This window comes from Cryptomeria japonica, chromosome 10, assembly GCF_030272615.1.
Source record: "Cryptomeria japonica chromosome 10, Sugi_1.0, whole genome shotgun sequence".
Lineage (NCBI taxonomy): Eukaryota > Viridiplantae > Streptophyta > Pinopsida > Cupressales > Cupressaceae > Cryptomeria > Cryptomeria japonica.
Genome location: NC_081414.1, coordinates 546,142,031 through 546,167,188, shown reverse-complemented (window position 1 = coordinate 546,167,188; position 25,158 = coordinate 546,142,031). Strand labels below are relative to the sequence as shown.

The 25,158-nt window shown below is 33.8% G+C and overlaps 1 protein-coding gene across 1 annotated transcript in view; it reads left to right on the top strand.

Annotated features, from left to right (window-relative positions):
- The first annotated feature begins 627 nt into the window (after positions 1–627).
- The window catches only part of LOC131060764 (uncharacterized), a 44,396-nt gene continuing 19,865 nt past the window's right edge, over positions 628–25,158 (top strand). Inside the window, exon 1 of the mRNA XM_057994141.2 lies at positions 628–1,004. Coding sequence (XP_057850124.1) covers positions 781–1,004 — 224 coding nt within the window. The 5' untranslated portion in view covers positions 628–780. The remainder of the gene's footprint in view (positions 1,005–25,158) is intronic.

Sequence of the window (25,158 nt, the reverse complement as noted above, 5' to 3'; positions counted from 1 at the left end):
TATTTCTACCACCAACACGACACCATCCAACGTGACACCATCTTAAAACATGAGGGATTAAAATGTACGTGGATCCCGTGTTGCCACTATAGGCACCTCCCAACATAATAATAATATTTGAATTGTAAATGGTTGTGAAATTTAAGATAAAAAATATAATCTCAAGACTCTATTTTTAAGTAATTATGTCGACGCAACTCTACAATGGCAACAAGCTTTCTTATCTTTGTAAGAAAAAGAAACAAGAAGCTAACGCAAAAGCATTATTTTTTAAAAATATGATTAATTTTTTTTTCATTTTTATTATTTTGCTAATTATTAGAAAAACAGATTTTTTATTTTCCCTACTTTAATTCTATTTTAAAAATTTGATATCTTATATAGAGATAGACGATATGAGATTCTATAGCCTGCTCCTAAGGGGACGTAGAACGTCTATTTGCCTCGATTTACGTAAACATGTGATGGACTACATTTGACGTCTTGCAACGTAGAAGATGGAGATGTCCACATGGCTTGCTCAAAAACTGCATGCAATCAACTATATCCAGATGGCTTGCATGCAAACCTATCGTACCCGGCACACAAATCAACATTCCTTTTTAAGCGTCATGGCACAAAGTGCAACTCTATTCTCTGTATTACTATCACAATTTACATCTCTAATGATTGGTTTAGTAAGACTAATTAGCAAAGGGAAAGGAAATAGCCGAGCAGATTGGCAATGGCGTTAATTAGTTGTATTGTCTCACTCTCATCACTACTGCAGAAGAGGGCGCCATGAGTAATCTCTCAAAATACTATGAAAAACTTGTGGTGAGAAAAAGACGTGAAGTGGAAGCAGGGCAGGAAGAATTGAGGGTGGTGGAGGGGCATAATGATGATAATGGGAAATCGGGATCAAATGCTTCGGAGCATTTCATCAGCAGATATTATTTTAACATACTTCAGTCAATGGGCCACGCCGTTTGCATATTCAAGCTTTCTGGAGAAATTGCTTACTGGTATGCAGTTCTTCCAATAAATTTGGGGTTTCTTGTTTTTAAATTGCTTCTGTTGGTTTTTATTTGTCTTTTTTTTTAAATCTATTGTTTTGATAAAAGTAAGTAAATTGCCCAAATGGGGTTTGCATAGTTTTCCGAATAGATTTCAACACTGAAGAATTTTCCACTTCATATTTTGGCCTATGCATTTCAAGAAATAGGATTAGGATTTTTACTTAGGGCAATGTTTAAACAAATTAGTTTGCCAAGCATTTTGGGAAATGATACAGGGCTTTTGAAGTTTATGAGGATTTTGATTCGATGTGTGCGTATACATGTACATGTACATATACACACACATTGTGTATATGTGTACATGTATATACGTACTGGGTATATCTATATTTCTAAAGGATAGAGTAGCGTATGGCTAACATATGTTAACTCCATTTTTGCTCTCCTTTTATATGTCCATTTTGTTTGGCATGTGGGCTCCCTTAAGCGAACTAAAAATATTTTAAATGAAGATTTCTAATTCATTTTTTCTCCTTTTATATGTTCATTTTGTTTGGCATGTGGATTCTCTTGAGCGAACTGAAAATCTTTTATATGAAGATTTCTAACTCGTTTTTACCTTGGACAAGACTCATCCATATTAAGGTTTTACTCCCATTTTGCAAAATACACCAACTTACACCCTTTTACAAATTAAGAACTATTTTAGTGTATAGATTTATGTATCATTAAATAAAAGTGTAAAGGAAAATGAAACTTTTATGTTTTACTCCTATTTTGCAAAATACGCCAACTTACACCCTTTTACAAATTAAGAACTATTTTAGTGTATAGATTTATGTATCATTAAATAAAAGTGTAAAGGAAAATGAAACTTATCCCAACTCAAAGTGTTATCTAAACTTAAATGTAAATAATATATACATGGATTGATCTAAACAATGGAGCTAGGCATAGGTATTAAGAAGAAAGCATACATGAATAAGGTTAATGGTGCTTATCTTTAAGACAAATGAATGGTGAATGTGTCTACTGATGCATTGAAAACAAGGGACGCAATGCATCAAGTCCCTGTCAATAGTGTAGTTAGTTTAGAGTAGGTAGAAAGATAAAGATAGAGATGAGAATTGATATATGGAGCTAGTTTGAGAGATATATACCGATAGAGAGAGATAATGAGATAGAGAAAGGGAATAGATTAAATAAGAAATATGGAGGGATGGAGATAGAGGGGCGAAGAGATATAGATATAGGGGGTCTAGGAAGAGGGAGAGGGAGAGAGAGTGATGAACTTGAGTCTATAGATAGAGGAATATAGATATAGGGGTCTAGGAAGAGGGAGAGGGAGAGAGAAAGATGAATTTGAGTCTATACATAGAGAAAGATGGAGGTAGAGAGGGAGAGGTAGATAAATAAATAGAAGGTGGAGGGAGGGAGTGATATATATTTCAAAGATATAGAGAGATAGATGAAGATATAGATAGTGATATAAAGAGATAGTGAGAGAGATATATAGATAGAGAGGGAGTTCGTGAAGTAACATACTTTGTAAATTATATTCAAAGTATAATCATTTATAAAAACACAATCTTTTAAGTAAGCATAATCTCAACTTAAACATTAAATTATGTAATGGTAAAATATAAATGTGAATTTTATATATTTACTAGAATTTACAAGTAATGAAACATATCAATTTTATAGAGATATAGTGGAAGATAACTGAGATAAATTTCTTAATTTAATATAATTTAAAAATTAAAATAGAATAAACTAAATGCAAACTTAGAATATATCAAAATCCAAATAGTAATTTAAAAAATTCATAACACATATTAAACTTATTAAATTAATTAATAACTAATAAAAAATAAAAAAATTAATTAGAATTAAAATATTAAGAAAATATATACTAAAAAATAGTAAGAAAGATAAAATCAATATTAAAAATAGAAAAATATTATTAAAAAAAATGAAATTTAAAAAAGATAACTATACCTCAAATAAAATATAAAAAAATAAAGATAAATTATAGAAAAATTGTTAGTTAAAAATAAAATAAAATATTTTAAAAAGGTATTTTATTTTTATTTTTAATTATGTAATTTGTTTTTCATCTTTTGATATTGTAGACTATGAAATTGTCATGTTTTTATTGTATCAAATTATTAAAACTGACTAGAAAAAATGAATATATGAAAGGAAAAATTTAAAAAATATATATTAATAATAATGAATATTTTTTATGATATTTTTTTAATTTTTTTCAATAAAAGTGGATTATTCCACTAAACTTTTTTATTAATATTTTTTTATTTTATTTTTTACACAAGATTCAAAGAGCATACCAGAGGAAAGAACCCTGGGAAGAAAACCTCTGGTCACAGCTCATAAAATAAACCTATAGTATCTAGCAGATCAGTTTATACACCCCGTGCAAAACCACATACAAAATGCGGTCACAACACCTATAATATCAGTTTTACATAGAGCCCATATAATTTTCAAATGTAGACTCCACAATTTCTTTCAATGGAAGAAGACATAATTTTCCAAAGCCCTATGCCAAATCCCATGAGCCAAAAACCTTCCTGCCAAAAAAGAAAGTATCAAAAAACCTTTGGAAAAACACTATTGTATCAAATACCATGAGCTCGAACACTCCTCCAGACAACGAACATGAATACTTGAAATGAAAGGGGAAAGCGGGAATAATTATCATCATAAAATTTTACATCAACATTACTCAAGAAAATCACATAACTATTGTTGCAAACCTTCCATACCCTAGAAGGAATTTCCTCAAAACCCACCTCTCGCTGATTAGCATTGCTATCAATGGCTAAATTTGCCAAATAATCTACAATCTTATTAACTTCTCTGTAACAATGGGATAACAAAAAAGATTCAAACAATTCTAATTTTTGTAAAATTAGATCAAGTATATACTGCAAATTCCAACAATTTGATTTCTTTTTCATAACACATTGAATAATCATCATAGAATCACCTTCAATTATTAAGTCCTTAATTCCCAAAGAGATTGCCATATCCAATCCAAAAGACAAAGCATGAAATTCCGCATAATTGTTAGTTTTAAAACCAATAGCATGACACTTAGCTCGAATAAAATTTGCATTGTGATCATAAATTACCATGCCTACCCCAGCTGGCCTAGGGTTACCACGAGAGGCCCCATCAAAATTCAGTTTAAAGTGCCCCTTCGGAGGAGGTTTCCATCTAGCAAAGCATCTCTTACCTATTGCATCATGAATATTTTTTATGATATTGTAATTAATAAAAACATTAAATTATAGATATGTAAAGGGGTTTTATTAGAATGGCTATGTGTTTATGAGAGTATGGTATGAATGTACATATTTGAAAATAATTTTAAATGCTACCAACTTAATAAAAAAACCCTAAACAATATTCTATTAAAATTCAAAATTAAATATAAGATTTAATTTATTTTTGTTCCACCTTTAATTTTTATCAAATATCTTAATTACTCAAGGGCATAAGATAATGATCAATATTAATACTGAGAAGAACATGAACTAAATCAAACACAAGAATATGTCACCCATTCGTATGCTATTACATTAAGATATTTTCATTGAAAGAAATATAAAACTAAGCAAAAAGTGACACAGTATGCAAATTTAATCATTATAATTAATCATGTACATAAAATATCTCCTTTATATATATATATATATATATATATATATATATAACTTTCAAATTCACAACTATACTACCTTTTACAAAAGTTCTTATCTACGAAATATAATTACTTTTTTATGAGTCACAATCGAAGCAGTATTTTTAGTTTTTCCTTGGAGCTAAGATCCAATCAAGTAGACTCGAACCTAAGACCTCCTGTGTAGGAGGCTCGCAACTAACCATTGCATTGTGGGGTCATCCCTTACAAATTATAATTTTAAATAAAAATATTCCTTTAAAATTATTTATTAGAACAAACTTACGCCCAATTTTGACACTTAATTTAAAAATTTATAATAATTATGCATGGGTAATTGGGAATGGAATTTGTATGTGAAAAAGGAAGAAAGTTTCTTGTAAAAAATTATCCTCTAAAAAACATGCATAATAAAAAGGCTATAATTACATGTTGTACAAGAGTGGAAAATGATGTCATCACTAAGTACTCTTTTTTAATGTCATTTCATCTTTTTTGTAAGAGTAATAATGTCTTAATATAAATTGGTGATTTTTTTGTGTGGGAAAATTGTTTTCTCACCCACACAAACCAATATGAATGCAAATAAATGATATTTTTATAGTCATATAAAATAAAAATTAAATTTAAACTATAGAGATTTTGATGAAATTTTTTAATTCTATGCATTCATTGGTTAAACTAGTTGACAAAAACAAAAAACAATGACTCGCAAGAACTAACTAGATAATTTGAATAAAAAAAAAGTAAGATCTACATTGATGCTTTGCCTCATAATTTACACAATTTTTGTGTTTCTATTTGGGTTGAGTCCATACCTATGGATCATTTTTGCTTTTGTAGATTTCTACTATGACACATGGATCTAATCTACTAGATGTATAATTTTATGACTTGATTTATTGAGTCTATTCGTGTCTACTCTAATATCTAGATTGTGGGTGTTTATGAATACCTTTAGATGATTAGTAGATCACTAAATGACAAGTTTTCCTTGTCAACCTTGGGAAAAAGTTTGGCTTTATGATCATGTTAGTGATTGAAACCAACAAATTCTAGCCATGCAAATGCTTCTAAGATTATTGTGCAAATATAGATACATTTTGAGTACTCTAATGTAAGTGTTCCTAGCTGGTTCCTTAAATGTGAATGATATTTTCTTGATGTTTTGTTTTGATAAATAAATGCAATGAAATGCATTTAATTAAAAAGACAAAACAATAAATTGTGTAAACAAAAGGAAACAATGAGAGTTGGTCAAATTTGTAATTTGAATTTTCAAATTGTAGGGGTCAAATCTATGGTTGTAGGATCAATTTTGCATGAACATGGAAGTGACTTCGGTGTATCTAGGAAATGGTAAAATCCATGCGGAGAATGAAAGTATGGGGATATCTATACATGGATGGGCATAATAAATGTATAATCTAGTTTGTTATATCAAAATTTATGTGCTTAAGGTGGGGGATAACTATTTAGGACTATGTAAATGAATGAGCAAAGGTGTGAGGAAAGATGAACTTCACACAAGATTGCTCCATTTCTTGATATTTAAAATATTAAGTCATTCTCTCAAAATGAGCATAAAACTAAATGAGATGCGGGAATGCAAATTTCATCATTACATTTTGCCTTGACTTTAAGGTGCATGTGAATGGACTACAATGACATGTACCTAAAAGTGTGTGTCACTGAAAAATATGTATATAAAGTACATATTTAGATATAAAAGGATACCCGAGATCCATATAAAGTAATGGGAACTGTGTGTGTGAAAAGTGGACCTGTATCTGTATTTGGAATACACAACACTTAAATTAAGTCATTACATGCATGGTTAGACAGATATAAACGTGAATAATAAAACCATAACAAATCAACCCATTGCCTTCTAGTAGATGCGAGTTTAGATTGCTCTCAGATTGCTAAGCTATCCAGTGACTAGAAAACACCTAAACGAAGGATTTTTAATCTATATGAGCATGGTTTTAAGTTAGATGAATGCAAGATTAAGCTAGATATGCAAGATCAATCCAACATGATTTAAGCAATATATGAATATTTAAGCTAAATGATTTAAGCAATATGAAATAACTAATATGCAATATCTCAATGAAAATTCTCAATGAACCTAGAGCAAAATCAGCATAATAACAATATATTCCCCTAGATTCTTGAATGAGAGATGAGAGCCTGAATTTATACAAAATTCAGAAAGAAACCAATGGCTGAGATCAAATGATGATGAGCGGTCAAGATTTTCCAAGAGGAAGTACAATCCAGGTGAATTGATGTGATTGGATGCTTTTCTCAGTTTTAAAGGAAATTGGACTAAAATTAGGATAAAATCAGGAAAGAATTGATTTATTCTCTATTTCATTCAATTTTAATATTTAATTGTTTTAATTGCTTTCTCTAAGATTATTTATCAATTTTTAATTTTTTTTTTTCAAGATTATCTCCAATCGATTTATTTTCTCAATTTTTTAATTCTTTCTTGGTCAATTAATTCCTTTTTGATGATTTATTTCCTTTTTTGAAGATTTGTGCTCATAATTTCCAATTCTTCTTTCTTGATTTGTTTCCTTTTTTGAAGATTTATGGCAAATTGATTTATTTAATTAAATATGCTAGGATATTTAATAAAATAAATAAGATTATTGTTTTAAAAATGATTTACTTGGAATTATTAATTAATTAATATTGGTTGATTAATTTGCCATGTGACATTTATGATTAAAGAATTAATTATGTGCTCAAGATTGATTTAATTGCCTTTGGTTAGGACCTTGGTGATGTTGTCGAGATTAGGGGTTCATAGTTTAGATGACCATTTTTAGGGTATTACATTTGCCCCTCTTTGAATTAATGTGCGAGCAACACGTTAGTTCAAAGAATAGTTTATGTCTAGGAGATACCAATTCTGAACTTGATTGATCATGAACTAGATGAAAGCGAGGTGTTTAGCTTGTTTCAAAGCGACGAAGCTAAATGAAGTTTGATTAAAGCGATACCGTTCCCGAACTTGATTGAACTTAGGAACGATAGAAAACAAAAGATACCGAACTTGAACTTGATTGATCAAGAAGCGGATCTTACTGATCTAGAACTTGATTGAACTTACATACAGTGAGTGATGATAAAAATCGATCTTGAACTTGATTGATCAAGACACGATGAGCGAAGATAAACTGTCCAGCTTGATCCAAAACAACGAAACTGAACACCTGCTTAGATTGAACGTGATCAAAGAAACTCTTTAAACCCTTGATTGAGTTTAAACAAATAATTAGCTAGATGAAAAGTGATGAAACCGATTAACGTTAAGAGATTGATTTAGATGAAGACAATTATCAGCTTGATTTGAAGCGATGAAAGTGATATGCCCCTAGAGATTGATATGATTCAGATGATCGAGAAATCTCAACTTGATGTGAAGCGATGAAGCTGAGATGCCCCTTAGCGATAAGAATTTGATTGATTTTCTTTAGTTGAAAAAGATTTTACTCGACTTTCAATGAAGATTTGAATTTTTTCTTGACTTTGAAGATGTGAGGTCATAAGGTCACTAGTATGCCCCCTCGGGAGTGAAATCGAAAGATAGCGAGGGTATATGATGATTATAGGCAACTTTTAGCGATGATAAGTTATTTGAGCACAAAGATTAATGTTGAAGATTAAAATCAGAGTTAATGTGAGAATTCAATTGAGATTTAGCGTTGATTAACGAGAAATTGAGCGCAAATTGAAGAAGAGAATGAGCAGTTGATGAAAGCGCTAAGTGGTCAACATCGTGAAATTTCGATGAGAGAATTGACATCAGATTTTGATTTCGATCCCGAAAATGGACTCAAGATAGCTGATTTAGAAGCTCTTGATTTGATTTCATCGTACTTGTGTTGATTGATTATGAGATTGTGTTCTATATGCTTGATTCTATATGTTTGCATATCTTTTCAATATAGATGAATGAATGCAAATGGAATATGGATGTTTATTTTTGTTTCTTTTTCATATGCAAATAAATGATGAAAATGAGTAACTAGTAATGCAAATGTTTATTTTTCTTCATGCAATAAGATGAATGCAGATGAGTAAATAATGAAATGTATGAATCTATATAAAATGCTTATGTATACAGCTAACATCTCAATACAAGTACTCGATCGGAGAAACGATGATGAAAAAGAGACCACTTAGCTGAGAAATGATGATGCTTCCAACTCTCATTCAGAAGATAAAGAGATCATTGTTACCATACTGAAATCACTCTAAATTCACAAAATGTAGAATGAAATGCAAAATGAGATGCAATCCTAAACCTAGTCACTGGATTTTGAAAAGCTTAATTGTCATCATTGAGCATTTTACAACCACAACAGGCAGATTAGAGTTCCTTTCTTTTCATGTGCAATATTAATTATCTTGTCCGCAATGACCCTTTTTTCATTCATATCCTTGGACAGATTACGCATGGACCTAGATTGCACAATAAAGAAATTACCTCAAAACAGACAAAGAAATGACGGGAACCTCCCTGTAGCATTCAAATAAGCGGAGTCGAGGTATGTGTGGCAATTTCACCTGAATGTGAAGGCACTTATCATAGACACCTAGCTGATTAGATTTTTTCAGATCATCAGAATCATTCCTACAAGCAGAAAACAATGAAGATATTATGCCCCCAATCCTTGCTCCTCTTAGTCGAGATAGACTTCCTCGAGTTACTCAGAGAGATAATAATCGAAATTCAATAAAAGACATCACACAAAGAAATTTTTTATGCATAGCTCAAATTGTTCAGTGATTGACTCGGAGTGGACAACCAGGTTTCACTGACGTAAAATTGACTTGGTTGATACTGCTTAGGACATGTAATGTGCTCTTGTTGATTAACCTAAGACTATGACATTGATCAGTTTCAAGCCATGAGGGTTCCAAAAGAACCAGGATGTCATGAAAGTGACTAAAAGATATGTACAAGCGAAATCAAAGATGCAACATTTTAGTACAAGAGATAAGACTAGCCTGGACAAAATCCAGCAGCCATACTGATCTATGTCATTGTTTTGATTTGTGTGATCATTGATAGGGATGTCTGGTTTCAAAGAGTAAGTACCCTGTATAAGACCGATCTGTCTGGTTTCGAGTGTACCCTTCCTTGTATAAGACATGTTGATGTTTGATAGAGTTTAATAGATTGATTAACAAGACATGTGATAAGTTTGATTGCAGACTTGGAGAGTTTGTCTGATGTTGATTTAGTTTGATGGATAGTCTATGATTTATTGCTTTGATTTTTTCAATTTATTGATTTTGTGAGTTTTTTATTTTTAGGATTTTGTTTAGGACATTTTATGATTTTTTAGGATTTTATTCAGGACTTTTTCTGATTTTTAGGATTTCTTCAGGATTTTTATGATTTTGATGTTTGCCCCTAGTGTCTAGCAAGGCAAAAGGGATTTTGAGTACTTCAATAGATAAGGGAATGATGGTGGACACTTTCAAGGACTATCTCACAACGTTAATCCAAGCACAGGGTCTAGATATAGCAATGTAAAGCAAGGATTTTAGCGATGTAAACCAAAGATTTTAGCGATGTAAAGCAAGGATATAGCGCAGAGAATCAAGGATATAGTGTAACGAAGCCATATGTTCCAAATAAGTGGCCATGTCAAGAGGTTTGTGGAAAACATGTTTTTGCATTTTGTCCATAGTGTTGATCAAGATCAAGGGATAGATTTGGATAGGAGACAGATATGATAAGCAAGATCAAAATGGAGTAATGAAGGATGTAAGCGAGCAATGGATAGGAGCTAAAGGGTGTGGGTCAAGTGCAATATATAGGACATACAAAACCTGTAAAGATCCTTAACCTTGTCAAGATCAAAGGTGGAAAAGGGATATGAATGTAGATAGAGCAAATGAGGGATAATGGAGGATGAAGGATAATAGATGGATGAAGGATAATAGATGGATTTACATGGATGGAACTTGCCCCCTGTGTAAAGTGCAAAAGGATAATGGATTATGCATGACGCCTGTTTGCCAGGTTTTCATCATGGTACTTGCCCAATGTTGGCATATGCACACTCCAATGAGACAGTGAATGTGATTGAAGGTTTTGTCATTGATGGCAACCTTACAATCCTATGACACTGACAAAGAATTACACCAGCAAGGCATTACATCGGCAAGATAGTTCACTGGCATCAACAGATCACACTCTACATCGACACTCAGATCACCGACACCAACACAGAGAAAGGAAGCATACCGGCACAGAGGTCGACAGGATTTTTGTTATATTATATTTTGTTTATTATTATAAAAACTTTGTAAGCCGACTTGGCAAGTTGTAAAATGACTCTTATATATAAGAGAGATCATTGTAGACATTTTGTAAGTAATGGAAGCGAAGAAAAAGAAGATATTAGGCAGACCTATTATGTGAAATATAGGTTAAAGGTTTTATGTAAAGAACAGAGCAGAAACCGGTACTGGATCAGGCATTACAGATGCTATTGTAAAGCAGTACAAGATATTGGATTTGTATAATCCACATTGTAAGTCAGTGAGACTTCCCATTGAGTAGTGAGCTCTAGGCAATTGGCCTTCCTGCATGTGCAGACCCCTCTTGTAAGTAATATTCTCTTATTGGCCAGTAAGTGGATATTGTGGGTCACAAATCCCATCGAGGTTTTTCCCACACCGGGTCTCCTCGTTAAATCCTTGTGTCATGGTGTGCTTTTCATGTGGATGTTTTTAATTCTGTTTATTACATTATTTCTTGCATACCGATACACTGTTATAATATGTTTTGCATGTTTTAAGTTGAGAAATTCTAATTACCGGTCAGATACTGATTCACACCCCCTCTCAGTATCTGTGGGATTCCTAACAATTGGTATCAGAGCCTGGTCCTCTATTTTCAGAAGCCTAACAGCTTGAGGAAGATCTTGACACCGGTAGATATGGAAAATCCGATGAAGCAACTTGAAGGAGCTCTCTCAGACTATGATACAAAAAAATTGAAAAATATCAAACTAGAAGATGATCCAAAGGCGTCTCAGGATATCATTCAGGCACTTCAAGAGAATCTTACTATTGCAAGAAATAAGAGAAGAGAACTTTGTGAAAAAATGCAAAATGAGAATGATGAACAGGAATCACTTAATGATATGTTAAGTAAGCTGAAAATGGAGAACATAACTACAAAGAATGAGATGCAGGATATGGCTATGAGATTTTGTAAAGAGATTGAAGATAGGAAGAAGAATGAAGAAGAATTGACCAGAAGACTAAGTGATGCAACAAATGAGAATACAAGGCTTAGCTATGAAAATGATTTATTAAAGACAGATCTGATGCACACTCAAAATGACTCCAATGAACTAATGAGGCAGAAAGAAGTCTTAGAAAGAGAGCTAGAAACTGCAAATCAACATAAAGGAAAATTCAAGAAAAGCTCAGAGGAACTTGGTAACTTGCTAAAGAATCAAAACCCTAAAAGTGACACTTCTAGAATTGGCTTTGAAGTTGGTGAAAGCTCTGGTACTGCAAACACACAGGATCACAACAAACCGATAAGGCAACCTAATGCTTATAAATTCAATGGAAAATGCTTTAACTGCAATAAGTATGGTCATAGAGCAAATGAATGTAGATCTAGAAATTATCAGAATATCAACACACCCATCGGTCAATGTTCAAAATGCAACAAAGTTGGTCACAATTCTGAAAATTCCAGAATGAATGTGAGATGTTATGTTTGTGGAAGATTTGGACATTTATCTAATCAATGCAAAACACAAACTGGCATAGGTTATGGGAAAGCTATTCAGAAGAATAATGTGACTTGTTATGCATGTAACAAGATTGGGCATATTGCAAAATTCTGTAGAAGTAAAGGATCATGGACAGACAACAAAAGTTCTAACTTGAAAGGTAAAGAAAAAGTTGAAGAGGTTAAGCAAGAATTCTCAAAACAATGGATTAGAAAAGCTGATCTAAATGTTGGGAATACTCCTCCATTGGTAGAACCAATCAATGCTTCACCGGCAGGACAAAGTAATGCTTCACTGGCAGGACAGAGTGATGCTCCATTGACAGGAAGTTCTTCATCAAATTGAAGAATGTTTCCTTGAGGGTTTGGCAATCTAATGACACATGCTATTATTCCCTCGGTTAGAGATGAGAAGTTGGAAATTACTTCATTACTGGCAAACAATGTTAAGTGAATACTTAACCGACATGCATTAAATGTGGTAGATGGTAAATTAACACTATAAATTTGTGGTTTTAGCTCCATTTCATTTCACCGTGATTTCAAACATTCGTAGAGCATGAAATTTGCAGAGGTAAGGAATTTTAAGCAAAGAGGCAAAGCACTTCAAGCAATCAATCCATCCAAGATAGAAAAAAGGTATTTATCATCATGGCATCCACCTCTGCACTTGAATATATAGCAAACCTACTGTAGTCAAGGTCATAAAACGCCCTAGGCTTGTATTTCAACTAGTTCTCAAAGTAGTAAAGAAAGATGACAATATAGGTGCTTTCTCACAAATACCAAAAGGAGTTGTTTATGCTGAAGACCCCAGAATTTACATTCACTGCAACATAGAGGAATTGGGAGATGAAGAGATCAAAACTATGTATAAAACTGTCATATGTGATAATTCCGGAAATGTGAAACTAGAACATAAAATCATTGAAACCCTAGGATTTACTGAAATCCTCTGCATTCCTGAATTTCCCAAGGATGTGATTAGGATAGTCTTAAGCAGGGTTCATGGTGAATTTTTCTGGTTAGATGCAATTCACAAAATCACCAAGGAGGCTATGAAAGCTGTCAAAGAGTTACCAACCACCGGTACTAGGCCAGATAAAACCAAGAAGGTCTCAAATGACCTAGTTACTAAGCTAACTAGTGCTACATCTGATAAAAGGTCCTTAAGAGTCAATGATGTAACCGACATCAATGTAAGGTTTATTAGCATGATATTAGGGTATAAGGCAACTCATGCAAATAGACTCAATTCAGTTTCAAGTTTATGCATTAAGAGTGCTTATGGCATGATCACAGATAATGTAAGGATTGATATATGTGAGTGGTTGAAGGATGAGTTAATTGACAACCTAGGCAAGATTAAGAAGGATAAGAAAGGAACTTTTAGGTTTGGAAATCTACTAGTATGTTTGATGCTACATATAACCAAACAAGTTCTCGGTATAGGCTACAAAGAACTTGGATTTGATATACCGGTAGGTAAACAACTAACATAACTATTCAACAATATGGGAGAAGATAAGGAAAACAATATCCATGATTACTTTCAAGCACTTAAGGCCAAAATGAAGAAGAGAATCAGATTATCACAAAAGATTGTTGACAAGTACAAGGATGAAATATGTTTTGTAATAAAAAAGGATGAAATCTGGATGGAAGCAGTCATCCCAAGAACAATCTGGGTAACAGAGATGGGCTATGAGACAGATGATCATATAATTGAGACTTATGCTAAAGCACTTCTGGAAGCACCAAATGAACCAAAGGAAGAAGTATTTGGTAGTGTTGAGAGTATAGAAAAACAAATACAATCTAAGAAGAGAGTGAAAAAGGTTGAGGCAGTTGTGAGAAGAGGCTCTAGACAGGCAAAGGCTATTAAAGAAGACGTGTTAAAGAAAACCGGTATCACTGAGGATGAGCTAGGAACTCTACAGCCTGAGACTCATCTATCACCGGTAGGCACTTCTTCGGAAAGTGACATGCCTCAGCTTTCAAAAGAGTTGTAAGGAAAAGAGATCCCCTACCGGCAGCCACACCCTCACCTAGGAGGACAAGACAAAAACAACAAGCAGTGAGATCTTTGGTTAAAAAGACTACACCAAAGAAGAAACTGACACCCAAAAAGAAGAAGAGAACAAAACAAAACCTGTCTCCTCTTGACATACTATTGAATGAAATTACAGAGGAAGGGAAACTGAAGAATATAGAGAAATTGTATGACACTCTGACTGCAGATGAAAAAGAACAAGTAGAAAACAGTGTTATATTGCATATGGACATGTATAAGAAATTTTTGATGGAAGTTGTAGATGAAGTACCAGATGAACTGTTCCAAAGACTAGAAGCAAGGAGACAAGTAGTAATAGAACTTGACAAGAAAATCAAGATAGAAAAGCTACTTGTTGTGTACCCAGTGAACTCACCTAAAGAAATTGATGATTTAATTGCTGAAGCCAACCGGTCAGTATTCTCTATTGCACACCGGCACATTGCATTAATGGTTGGAAGAGTCAATGAGGTGACTGAAGAAATAGAAAATGGATGGGATATATTCCTAGTTGAAAAAGAAAAACAAGAAGAATACAGGAACCCCAAACCAATAAAGGTATATCAGAAAGAAAGAGACAAAGGAAAAGGAAAGGTTGGTGGACCTCCGAGTATCAAAGTAAAAGATAACTTACCCCCACCTCCTTTTACATCACCGGTAACAACAACTACAGAAGATCAACCGGCAATTGAAAGTATGGATGTAGAGGATGTCAACCCTAATCCTGAAGTCTTATATACAGTAGATGTTGATACACAAAAGATCAACATTGTGGTAGACAAAGATACAACTGGTAAGACTGAAATGGCTAGTGAGCCATCGGTAGCTGAGCAAACTGATAACACACAAGAGAAACCAACAGATGACAAAGAGCAACAGGCAGGAACTCAAACTGAGACAGAGCAACAAGAAGTGCAACAACAACAGGAACAAGTACATGAACAAGTTCATGAGGAGACAGTGCAACCGGCAACTAGACAAGTACACAAACCATTGCTTAAAGAAATTCAAACACAAACAGACCTACCAGAGGTCACAACAAGCTTGGTTACTTCCTCCACCGGTGGAATTCAGAATGTTGGTTCCTCCTCAGCAGGCCACAAACCAACAAATGTAATTGAAGTACTTTTGGATTCAACCAAAAGGATAACAGATTGTAGTTCATAGGCTTATAAAGCTATAGATGACACAATCCCAATTTTGAAGGTAATTGCTCCTAACTGTAATATAGACAATAAAGATTCTTTAGGACAACTTGATACTTTGTGTAAATACATCATTGAGAACATTGAGAAAATAAAGGAAGAGACATTGAAGGACAAGGTAGAAATTGAAAAACAGAAATTCTTTGAAGATCAAATAAAGAAGTGTACTAGGAAATTTGACACACTTCTACCGGAACTGTGCAACTTATTAAAGGAATACAAAACTCTGTACAAAGACACCTGCAAGACAAACTTTTTGACAGTAGACATAGATAAGAAAATAAGAAAGGTACAGGATGAAATCAATAAACTTGCTGATAATTTTGTTAACTCACCTGATACATTATCAATTTTTGAGCAAAGGATAACAAATTTTGAGGAAGAGTTACTTAAATTAGAAAGAGAAAAGGAGAGAATAGTGAATAAGGCAAAGCATTTGAGATTAAAACTAAGTCCAAGATTGGACTATCTAGCATCATTGCGGAAGGAAATATCTAAGGCACTGATACAGGGACAGAAAACACCGACTGAGCATATGCAACACCTCACAGGTATAGTTAAAAGAACAGAGACAACAATAAGAGACAGTAAAAAGTTTATGGAGAGTATAACCTTGATTTTGGCGAATCTATTTCAAATTATAACTACCCAGTTACAAGGTTGAAACTACAAACTCTACTGACATCTTGACAACCTTTGTCATTGATGCCAAAGGGGGAGTAGTGGTATGAGAAAATTCAATATCACAGGAATCATATGCTCAGGGGGAGCACACATTTTTGGTAACATTTTTTGGACTTCACAATTTTGGATACACTTTTGAAATTTCTCATGAGTGTTGCCATCAATGCCAAAGGGGGAGATTGTTGGCATATGCACACTCCAATGAGACATTGTATGTGATTGAAGGTTTTGTCATTGATGGAAACCTTACAATCCTATGACACCGGCAAAGCATTACACCGGCAAGGCATTACATCGACAAGATAGTTCACCGGCATCAATAGATCACACTCTACACCGGCACTCAAACCACTGGCACCGACACAGAGAAAGGAAGCATATTGGCACAAAGGCCGACAGGATTTTTGTTATATTATATTTTGTTTGTTATTGTAAAAACTTTGTAAGCCGACTTGACAAGTTGTAAAATGACTCTTATATATAAGAGAAATCATTGTAGACATTTTGTAAGTAATGGAAGCGAAGAAAAAGAAGATATTAGGCAGACCTATTTTGTGAAATATAGGTTAAAGGTTTTATGTAAAGAACAGAGCAGAAACCGGTACTGGATCAGGCATTATAGATGCTATTGCAAAGCAGTACAAGATATTGGATTTGTATAATCCACATTGTAAGTCAGTGAGACTTCCCTTTGAGCAGTGAGCTCTAGGCAATTGGCCTTCCTGCATGTGCAAGCCCCTCTTGTAAGTAATATTCTCTTATTGGCCAGTAAGTGGATATTGTGGGTCACAAATCTCACCGAGGTTTTTCCCACCCCGGGTTTCCTCGTTAAATCCTTGTGCCATGGTGTGCTTTTCATGTGGATGTTTTTAATTCTGTTTATTACATTATTTCTTGCATACCGGTACACTGTTATAATATGTTCTGCATGCTTTAAGGTGAGAAATTATAATTACCGGTTAGATATTGATTCACCCCCCCCCCCTCTCAGTATCTGTGGGATTCCTAACACCCAAGGCGCCACAAGAAATAGTTTTCACTCGTGGATGAAATTATTTCTCTTTACTTTTTCTTTTCTGATTTTTTTCATCATTTTTTTTTCCTTTTTTTTGGAAGATAATGGAGGCATGCTAGGGGATGGAAGAAGGACCCCAACGTCTCGCTGCTTTGGATGGTACCCTTAGAATATGAGTTGCAATAGACGATGGCTATGAAGGTATGCTCAAAGTTGTTGGCAGGATAATGAAATGAAACTAGGGCAAGGATTTATGCAAAGGATTGGATAAGAGGGATGGAAGGGTGAAAAAGAGGTGTTGGATAATGGATGGGATGTTGGAAGAATTGTTTATGGATAGATAGAAATGTTGGAAAGATCAACATTGGCACACGCCTTGAGGGATGGTGGACATATGGAGGAGAAGTGAATCTCAGATTTTGAGATTTGGATGGAGGAAAGGTTATGTATTTGGGGGCATAAGAACCCAAAATGGATGAAGGAGGTGATGGAGGAATAGAATCCAAAGGTTTGGATGGAGGAACAACAATTTTGGATGCCAATTTTGATTTTTCTTTAGACTGTTGTGCTTCAATCAGCCACTTAGGGATCCACATGGTTTTTTAATTTTCATGATTTTGTAGTTCCTTAGAGCACATTGCTTGTACAACTGCCTTAGGAACCCATATAACTTTTGACTTTTCTTCTTTCTTTGTGGGCCTTTGTGGTATTTTGTATTTTTCTTAACCTTAATTGACCATATGAACCTCATATGAGCTATAGATCTAAGGTAAATAGTTGATTAACCTTATGAACCTCATATTTAGAATTGTTTATAGTTCCTACTTGACCATAAAGGAAATTTATGACTTATCTTCTTAATATTTTTCTAAATTGGTTTAACATTAGGTTCTATGAAAATGTGATGCATTATTAGTTTTTTAATAAATAATAGTCATGCCCTAATATACAAAGATGGTTCCAAATGCTTATTAGTTGGTCATGTTACATTGCTTGTATATGTTTAGGAAATATACCATTTAAAAGATATTTTCTTGATATTTTTTTCTTGTCACTCTATTGAAAGTACCACAAATTATGTGTTATATCTTCTATGAAGTGTTGAGAGGGAGAACTATTTGAAGGTGTTGTTCTTATAGTGTGCGTAGGGATATGAGTAATTAGATTGTGATTACCATTATTCTTTGCTAAGTTATACATGATTATTAATTTAATATTATTTAGATAATTAATTCATCCTAGGTGTTATATTTAGGTATCTAAGTTGGCCTAGAAGAAAGCCATGGTTTTATTAGGTATATATAGGAGACAATGATTAGTTTATTATCATATTGTGAATTTTGGTCTTATTGGTGATATTTGGAAGTTTTATCCCTTAAAGTGGATTATTGTTCTTTTTCCATTATATTATTATCTTGTGCAATTTATTTGATTATAAATAGTATTGGCTCATGATCTTAGAAAGTTCAAAGGGAAAGAATGAAAAGTTACATGGATAGAAAATTCGCACATAATATGGATATCTACAAGTTTTATTGCAAGAATGCAACCATTTGGCTTTGCCAATAAGATTAGTTATTTGATCTTCATGTCCCATGTCAACAATAGGTTACATTGGCATCCTTATACTTGGAATTATACCAATTAATTTTTATCGTTAGCTATGTGAAGATAAGAAAAAAAGGGATGTGTTGTCACATGGTTGGATTTCCAAGAGGAACTCATTACACGTTATGATGAAAATCTTATGGATAGATTCTTTAGCCAACCTACCAAACTAAGGAAAACAAGTGTGGTCAAATTGAATTTATATATCTTTATGGCTTAAAGGAACAAATTAAATATGAGGTATGCATGCTCTACCCAAATCAAGGGGGCTTGGAGGACCCCTACATCATCATTTCTTCACCCATGAGATTGAAACCTCAACAAATTGAAGAATAAAAATCCATATGCTTTTGTTTCAACTATGATGGAAAATATAGTAAATAATATAAACGTGTTAAAGAAATTGTTCTACATTAAGGGCACCTATATTGAAGAAAAGGATGAAGAAGAGGTTGGTGATAGATGAATTAAATGATTTACTTCAACTATCTCCTACCATGCTCTATCAAATATTACTACCCTAAAAACCCTTAGGTACTAGGTTTTTGTTGGTGTATTTTTTATGCACACGCAACTTAGAATAAAATACCCAGAGATATCATATTCTCTCTTGATCAAAATATTCTATGTGCTAAACAAATAGATTGTGTGATCACAAAGATGACTCCAAGGTTCCAAATTCATGTGGATAGTCTTAGTTGGTTCGTTGTGATATGCTAGTGATCTCAAGGGGGACTTACATAATTGTTCGAGAAGTGAATCAATTAAAGGATTTTTTTGATTGCCGACACTTGTAACTTTCTTCTCTTTTTCTTAAAATGATTGTGCAATAAGTTCTCTTTTTTATCCTACTTCTACAAAGACTTGGAAGAAAGGGAAAAGGGTGAGGGTTTAGGAAGATAATTTTAATCCTAATCTAATTCTATGAACTCTAGACACAAATTGCAAAGGTGGAATTAAAAGCATTTCTTGATTCGCCAAATTTAACAACTACACAAGGACGATGCTATCTTCTAATGAATTTAAAAGATTTTTATATTGCTCATATTCACCAACATTTTGAACAATGAATATAGAAATAGAAGTTAAGTTTTCATTTATTGGATCAGACTAACTTTGCACAATAATTGAAAATCATCCAATTATCAAAAGTATGAACACATCCATTCCACATTAAGCAATTCTATCAAATATTTCATTCAATATGTCAACTTGAAAATGAAATCTATTCTATTAAGAGCCAAGAAGCCATGCTAACTTGCAAAAGTAGACAAAATTCACCAATTGAACAATGAATAATGTCTTAGCACTTAAGAAGTATCACTACAAGAATTTCTCATAATTCTCTCCCTTTACAAATGAGAGGAGGGTTTACATAGGCACCCCATTACAACGCAATGACAGAGATTGATCCAAGATCAATGACCAAGATTAACAAATAAAACCCTAATTAGGGTTAATTACAAAAAAAAACTCCTTTTGGCCAATGAGAAAATTACAATTCTTTGGATAACCAATGAGAAAATAGGAGTCATTTAATATCTTTCACTTATTGAGTCTAGTTCATTGCACCTGGACATGTATGACTTGGAACCCTTGGATTGGTTGATTGAGGACTGGGATGCCACCTCAGCTTGCCTTGCAGATTTGATTCCCATCATGAAGAAGTGTTGATACCTTACTCTTGGATTTCCGAAGGAAATGGAAGATGATTAGAAAAAATTTCTTCATTCTCATTGTGTCTTGAACTTATTGCTCCTTGTTGTGGAATCTTTTGTGTTCACCATCATTGTAAAGTTTTCTTTATGTTCAAACTAATCCTCATCTTCACTTTGATCTTGTGCTTCTTGAACAATCCTCCATATCAATGAGTTCGTTCTTTTGAATTTGGATCTCCAAAAGAAATCCAAGGTCGATGTAGAGCCTTTTATCCTTGGATTCCACCTTGAAGCGTGAATGTTATCCTTCCATGCATTGTGGAATCATCTTTCCAACTGGTTCCTTTGTTTCATCTTCACCTTTTTGGAAATCCCTTCATGAGTTGACATCGATCTCTTGAAAATCATAAAAAAATTCCTAAGTTAGAACAATGGATTTTGATATTCACTTAAGGAATTACGAAGGATATTTTTTATTTACTTATGGATTTCCAGAAATCAGAATGAAAATCAGACTCAATTAAGTTTGATATAAAATTAGACTTAAGAAATTTTTTGGAAATTGCAAAATTGAGTTTGATTTTGAAATTTTCTTCCTGCGAAAAGCATAAAAAGCAAGATTATCCCTTGATGAAAGTTGAAGAATTTGAGGTGGGAAATCATTTGCAAGTCTGAGAATAAGAAATGAAACTTGAAGTGCAAATGAGACTGGAATTCAGTTTATCAACCTGAAAAATATTGAAGAAATTCTTCAAAAGAATCACTTCCAACTTGGCCTGATTTCTTCTTGCACCTGAAATTTACTTTAAAATTCTACCCTACAACTTGAATGGAATTCTTCTAAGAGCTTGAATTCTTAAGTGTGAGAGACAACTTGTGGATAATGGATTCCCAAAGTTTGTGGTTATAGGGAGTTTGATCCTTGTCTTGCTTTGTTTTTTTGTTTTAAAATTCAATGGAAATTTCCTTTCCTTCCCTTGAGCGAACTTTATCCTTGCTTTAATTTATTTTCTTTAATTCACTTTCCAACTCTCTCCTTTAGGAAAATTTCCTTGTGTCTTTAGATTTTGCTTTAATTCACCTTTCTTTGACACTTAGGTGAATTCCTTTTTGTTCCAACCTTTTTTGCTTTATTCATCTACCTCCAATACTTGGGCGAACTTTTTCTCTTGTTGGCAATATGGAGGAATTGATTATGTGTTGCATTGATGTTTTGTCATTGATGTCAACACTAGCTATTATGGTTGGTTACCGACAGACAGGTTTTGGTTACCGGTAGAAGATCTTGTGTTTTCGGTAAGGGTTTAAGGTTTTACGACAAAGCTTTTACTGAGAATCTTTGACATAATGCATAAGTGGTGTTGGTGCGGCTTCTAGATGGAATTCAAGATGCAAAAGGTGATCCTTGATCGTGCCTCGACTGATTGGAGACATCGGATTGGCATGGTGGACCCAGTTTAGGTCTGGTACGTATTTAGGTTATAGACCGGTATCATGTTAACGTGTTATCTACCCGTTACCAGGATGTTTTATGGATTGGTTAATGTTTTTTTGGTCTAAAGCATACATGGCATATCATTGTAATATGGATGTATGTAATGATCTTATTGTAATATCTTTTAGGTGGCCAACCTAATTGGTTCAGGCCTTAGAGTTTGTATAAATTGATGTAAGATCTCATTGTAGATCATGGTATGGGAATGAAATATGTTCGTGGTCTTGGAATGAAATATCATATGTGAAGGAGATTTGGTCGATCATAGGTGATCGAATTGGGTTTAAGTAAGAGGTCAAAGGCTTTCAGTATTGAGCTTAACTGGGACTGTAATCAGGCATGGTAGATGCTATCTCTGGCAGTTCATTCTTCTGGATTATTGTCCAATTATCTTGAGGTGGTTATAACCTCTCTGTAGTTAGTGAGACTCCTTTGTAATGAACAGTACGCTCTAGGCAGTGTGTCTTCCTGCATGTGCAGAACCCTTATTGTATCACATACTTTCTGCAGAAGTATCATCTGACTGTGGGTAGGCTTCCCACCATGGTTTTTCCCTTTACTAGGTTTTCCACGTACAAATCATGGTGTTATGTGGTATGGTTGCATTGTGTTAATTCTCCATTTCATTCTTAAGTTTTATTGCTTACTGGCATCTGTTTCTGCTATTCTGGTATGCAATGTTTATGTGCTCCGGTTAAAAGTTATAAAGTGGTTTGATTAATATAATATGTTGACAATTGATTCACCCCCCCCCCCTCTCAGTTGTCCATCGGTTATCCTAACAATTGGTATCAGAGCTTTGGTCCTCTTTTGCAGAAGCTTAACCACTTGAGGTAGATCCTATGGCAACTAATACTTCAAATCCACCGACAACTATTTTCAGAAGAGAAATCCCTAAGCTTGATGGAACAAATTATGGGATATGGAAAATCCGAATGGAGACTCATCTTAGATGTCTTGGAAAGGATATTTGGGAGATCACTGAGAAAGGATATACACCTTATGATCTGACATCTGGTAATCCTGCTCCTGCAGACTTGGACAAGAATATTGAAAATGATTGCAGAGCTAGAGAAGCCCTCTTGTGTGCACTTACTGATCAGCAAATCATGGGATTGACTGATAAATCATCTGCAAAGCTTATGTGGGATAAATTACAAATTCTGAATGAAGGTGACCCTACTGTCAAAATTGCTAAACTTGATGGTTACTGGGTAAGATATGAGAACTTGAAGATGGAAGATAATGAAAGAATTGCTACATTTATGGAAAGAGTAAATGAGATTGTTATGGGAATTCAATGTTGTGGAAGATCTCTGAGTGAAGATGAAATAGTTTCCAAAGTCTTGAGAGCCCTTCCACCAGCTTACAAGATGAAGGCGACTGCAATTAATGAATTGAGAACAATGTCAAACACTTCAGTTAACAGAGACATTCTGATTGGGAAATTATCTGTTTTTGAGCTTGAAGAATTTGGACCCTATGGAGTTGTAAAGTATGAACCTGCTTTTCATGCATCATCATCTACCGACAAAAGTGATTGGAAAGCCCTGTATGCAAAAGAATTGGAAGATATAAGGAAAGAGGATGAAGAATTTGAGAAACTTGAAGCCTTATTTGCTAGAAGAGTACCTAAAGGACTGGCAGGATGTAAGTATGAAGGAAAAACACTTTTTAAATGTTTTGCATGTAATAAGATTGGTCATTTTGCATCTAGATGTCCTGAAAGGAATGCAAGATTTGAAGAAAGAGTTAAGAAATCATTTAAGCCTAATTAGAACAAATATAGATTAAAAAACAAACAATGCTATGTAGCAGATGAGTAAGGAGTAAGTGATGACTTTGAGGATGAACTGATAACCAACTTTGCTAGTGGATCCAACAATGGAAACTGGTAATAAGATTTTCTTAACTTAAAACATGTAGAGCAAATTAAACTGTGTACCGGTAAACAGAAAGTAATGCAATAAACAGAGATAAAAACAACCACATGAAAAACACACCATAACACAATATTTTAACGAGGAAACCCGGTGTGGGAAAGACCTTGGTGAGATTTGTGACCCACAATATTCACTTACTGGCCAATAAGAGAATATTACTACTACAAGAGGGGCTTGTACATGCAGGAAGGCCAAGTGCCTAGAGCTCACTGCTCAGTTACAAAATGGGAAGTCTCACTGACTTACAAAACGGATTATATAAATCCAATGTCTTGTTCTGCTTCAAAATAACATCTACTATGCCAGATCCAGTACCGGTTTATAGCTCTACTTCATACATAAACCCTTAACCTATAATTTGCATAATAGGTTTGCCTTATTTCACTTAATTACCTTCCTCCATTCATTACATCTCCTCTTACAATGTTCTACAATGAACTCTCTTATATAAGAGCCATTTTACAACTTGCGAAGTCGGCTTACAATGACTTTACAATAATAAACAAAATAAATTACAACCAAAATTCCTGTCGGCTTCTGTGCCGGTATGCTTCCTTTCATTGCCGGTGCCGGTGGTCTGTGTGCCGGTGTAGAATCTAATTTTGTCGGTGCCGGTGGATTGCCTTGTCAGAGTCATAGGATTGTAAGGTTGCCATCAATGACAAAACCTTCAATCACCTACAATGTCTCATTGGAGTGTGCATTTGCCAACACTCCTATGGTGACAAGTGAAAAATTATCTATCAAAGATACATCTGCACCGGTAAATCTGACAAGGTATAAGTCTATGATTGGTGGCTTGTTATATCTAACTCAGACTAGACCAGATATTATGAATGCAGTAAGTATTGTTTCAAGATATCAAAGTAATCCTAAAGAAAATCATGAATGTGCAGTAAAGGAGATATTCCGGTATTTTCAAGGAACAACAAAATATGGTTTATGGTATTCTAGATAACTTCACTTTATGTGCATATACAGATTCAGATTGTGTAGGAGATACTGAT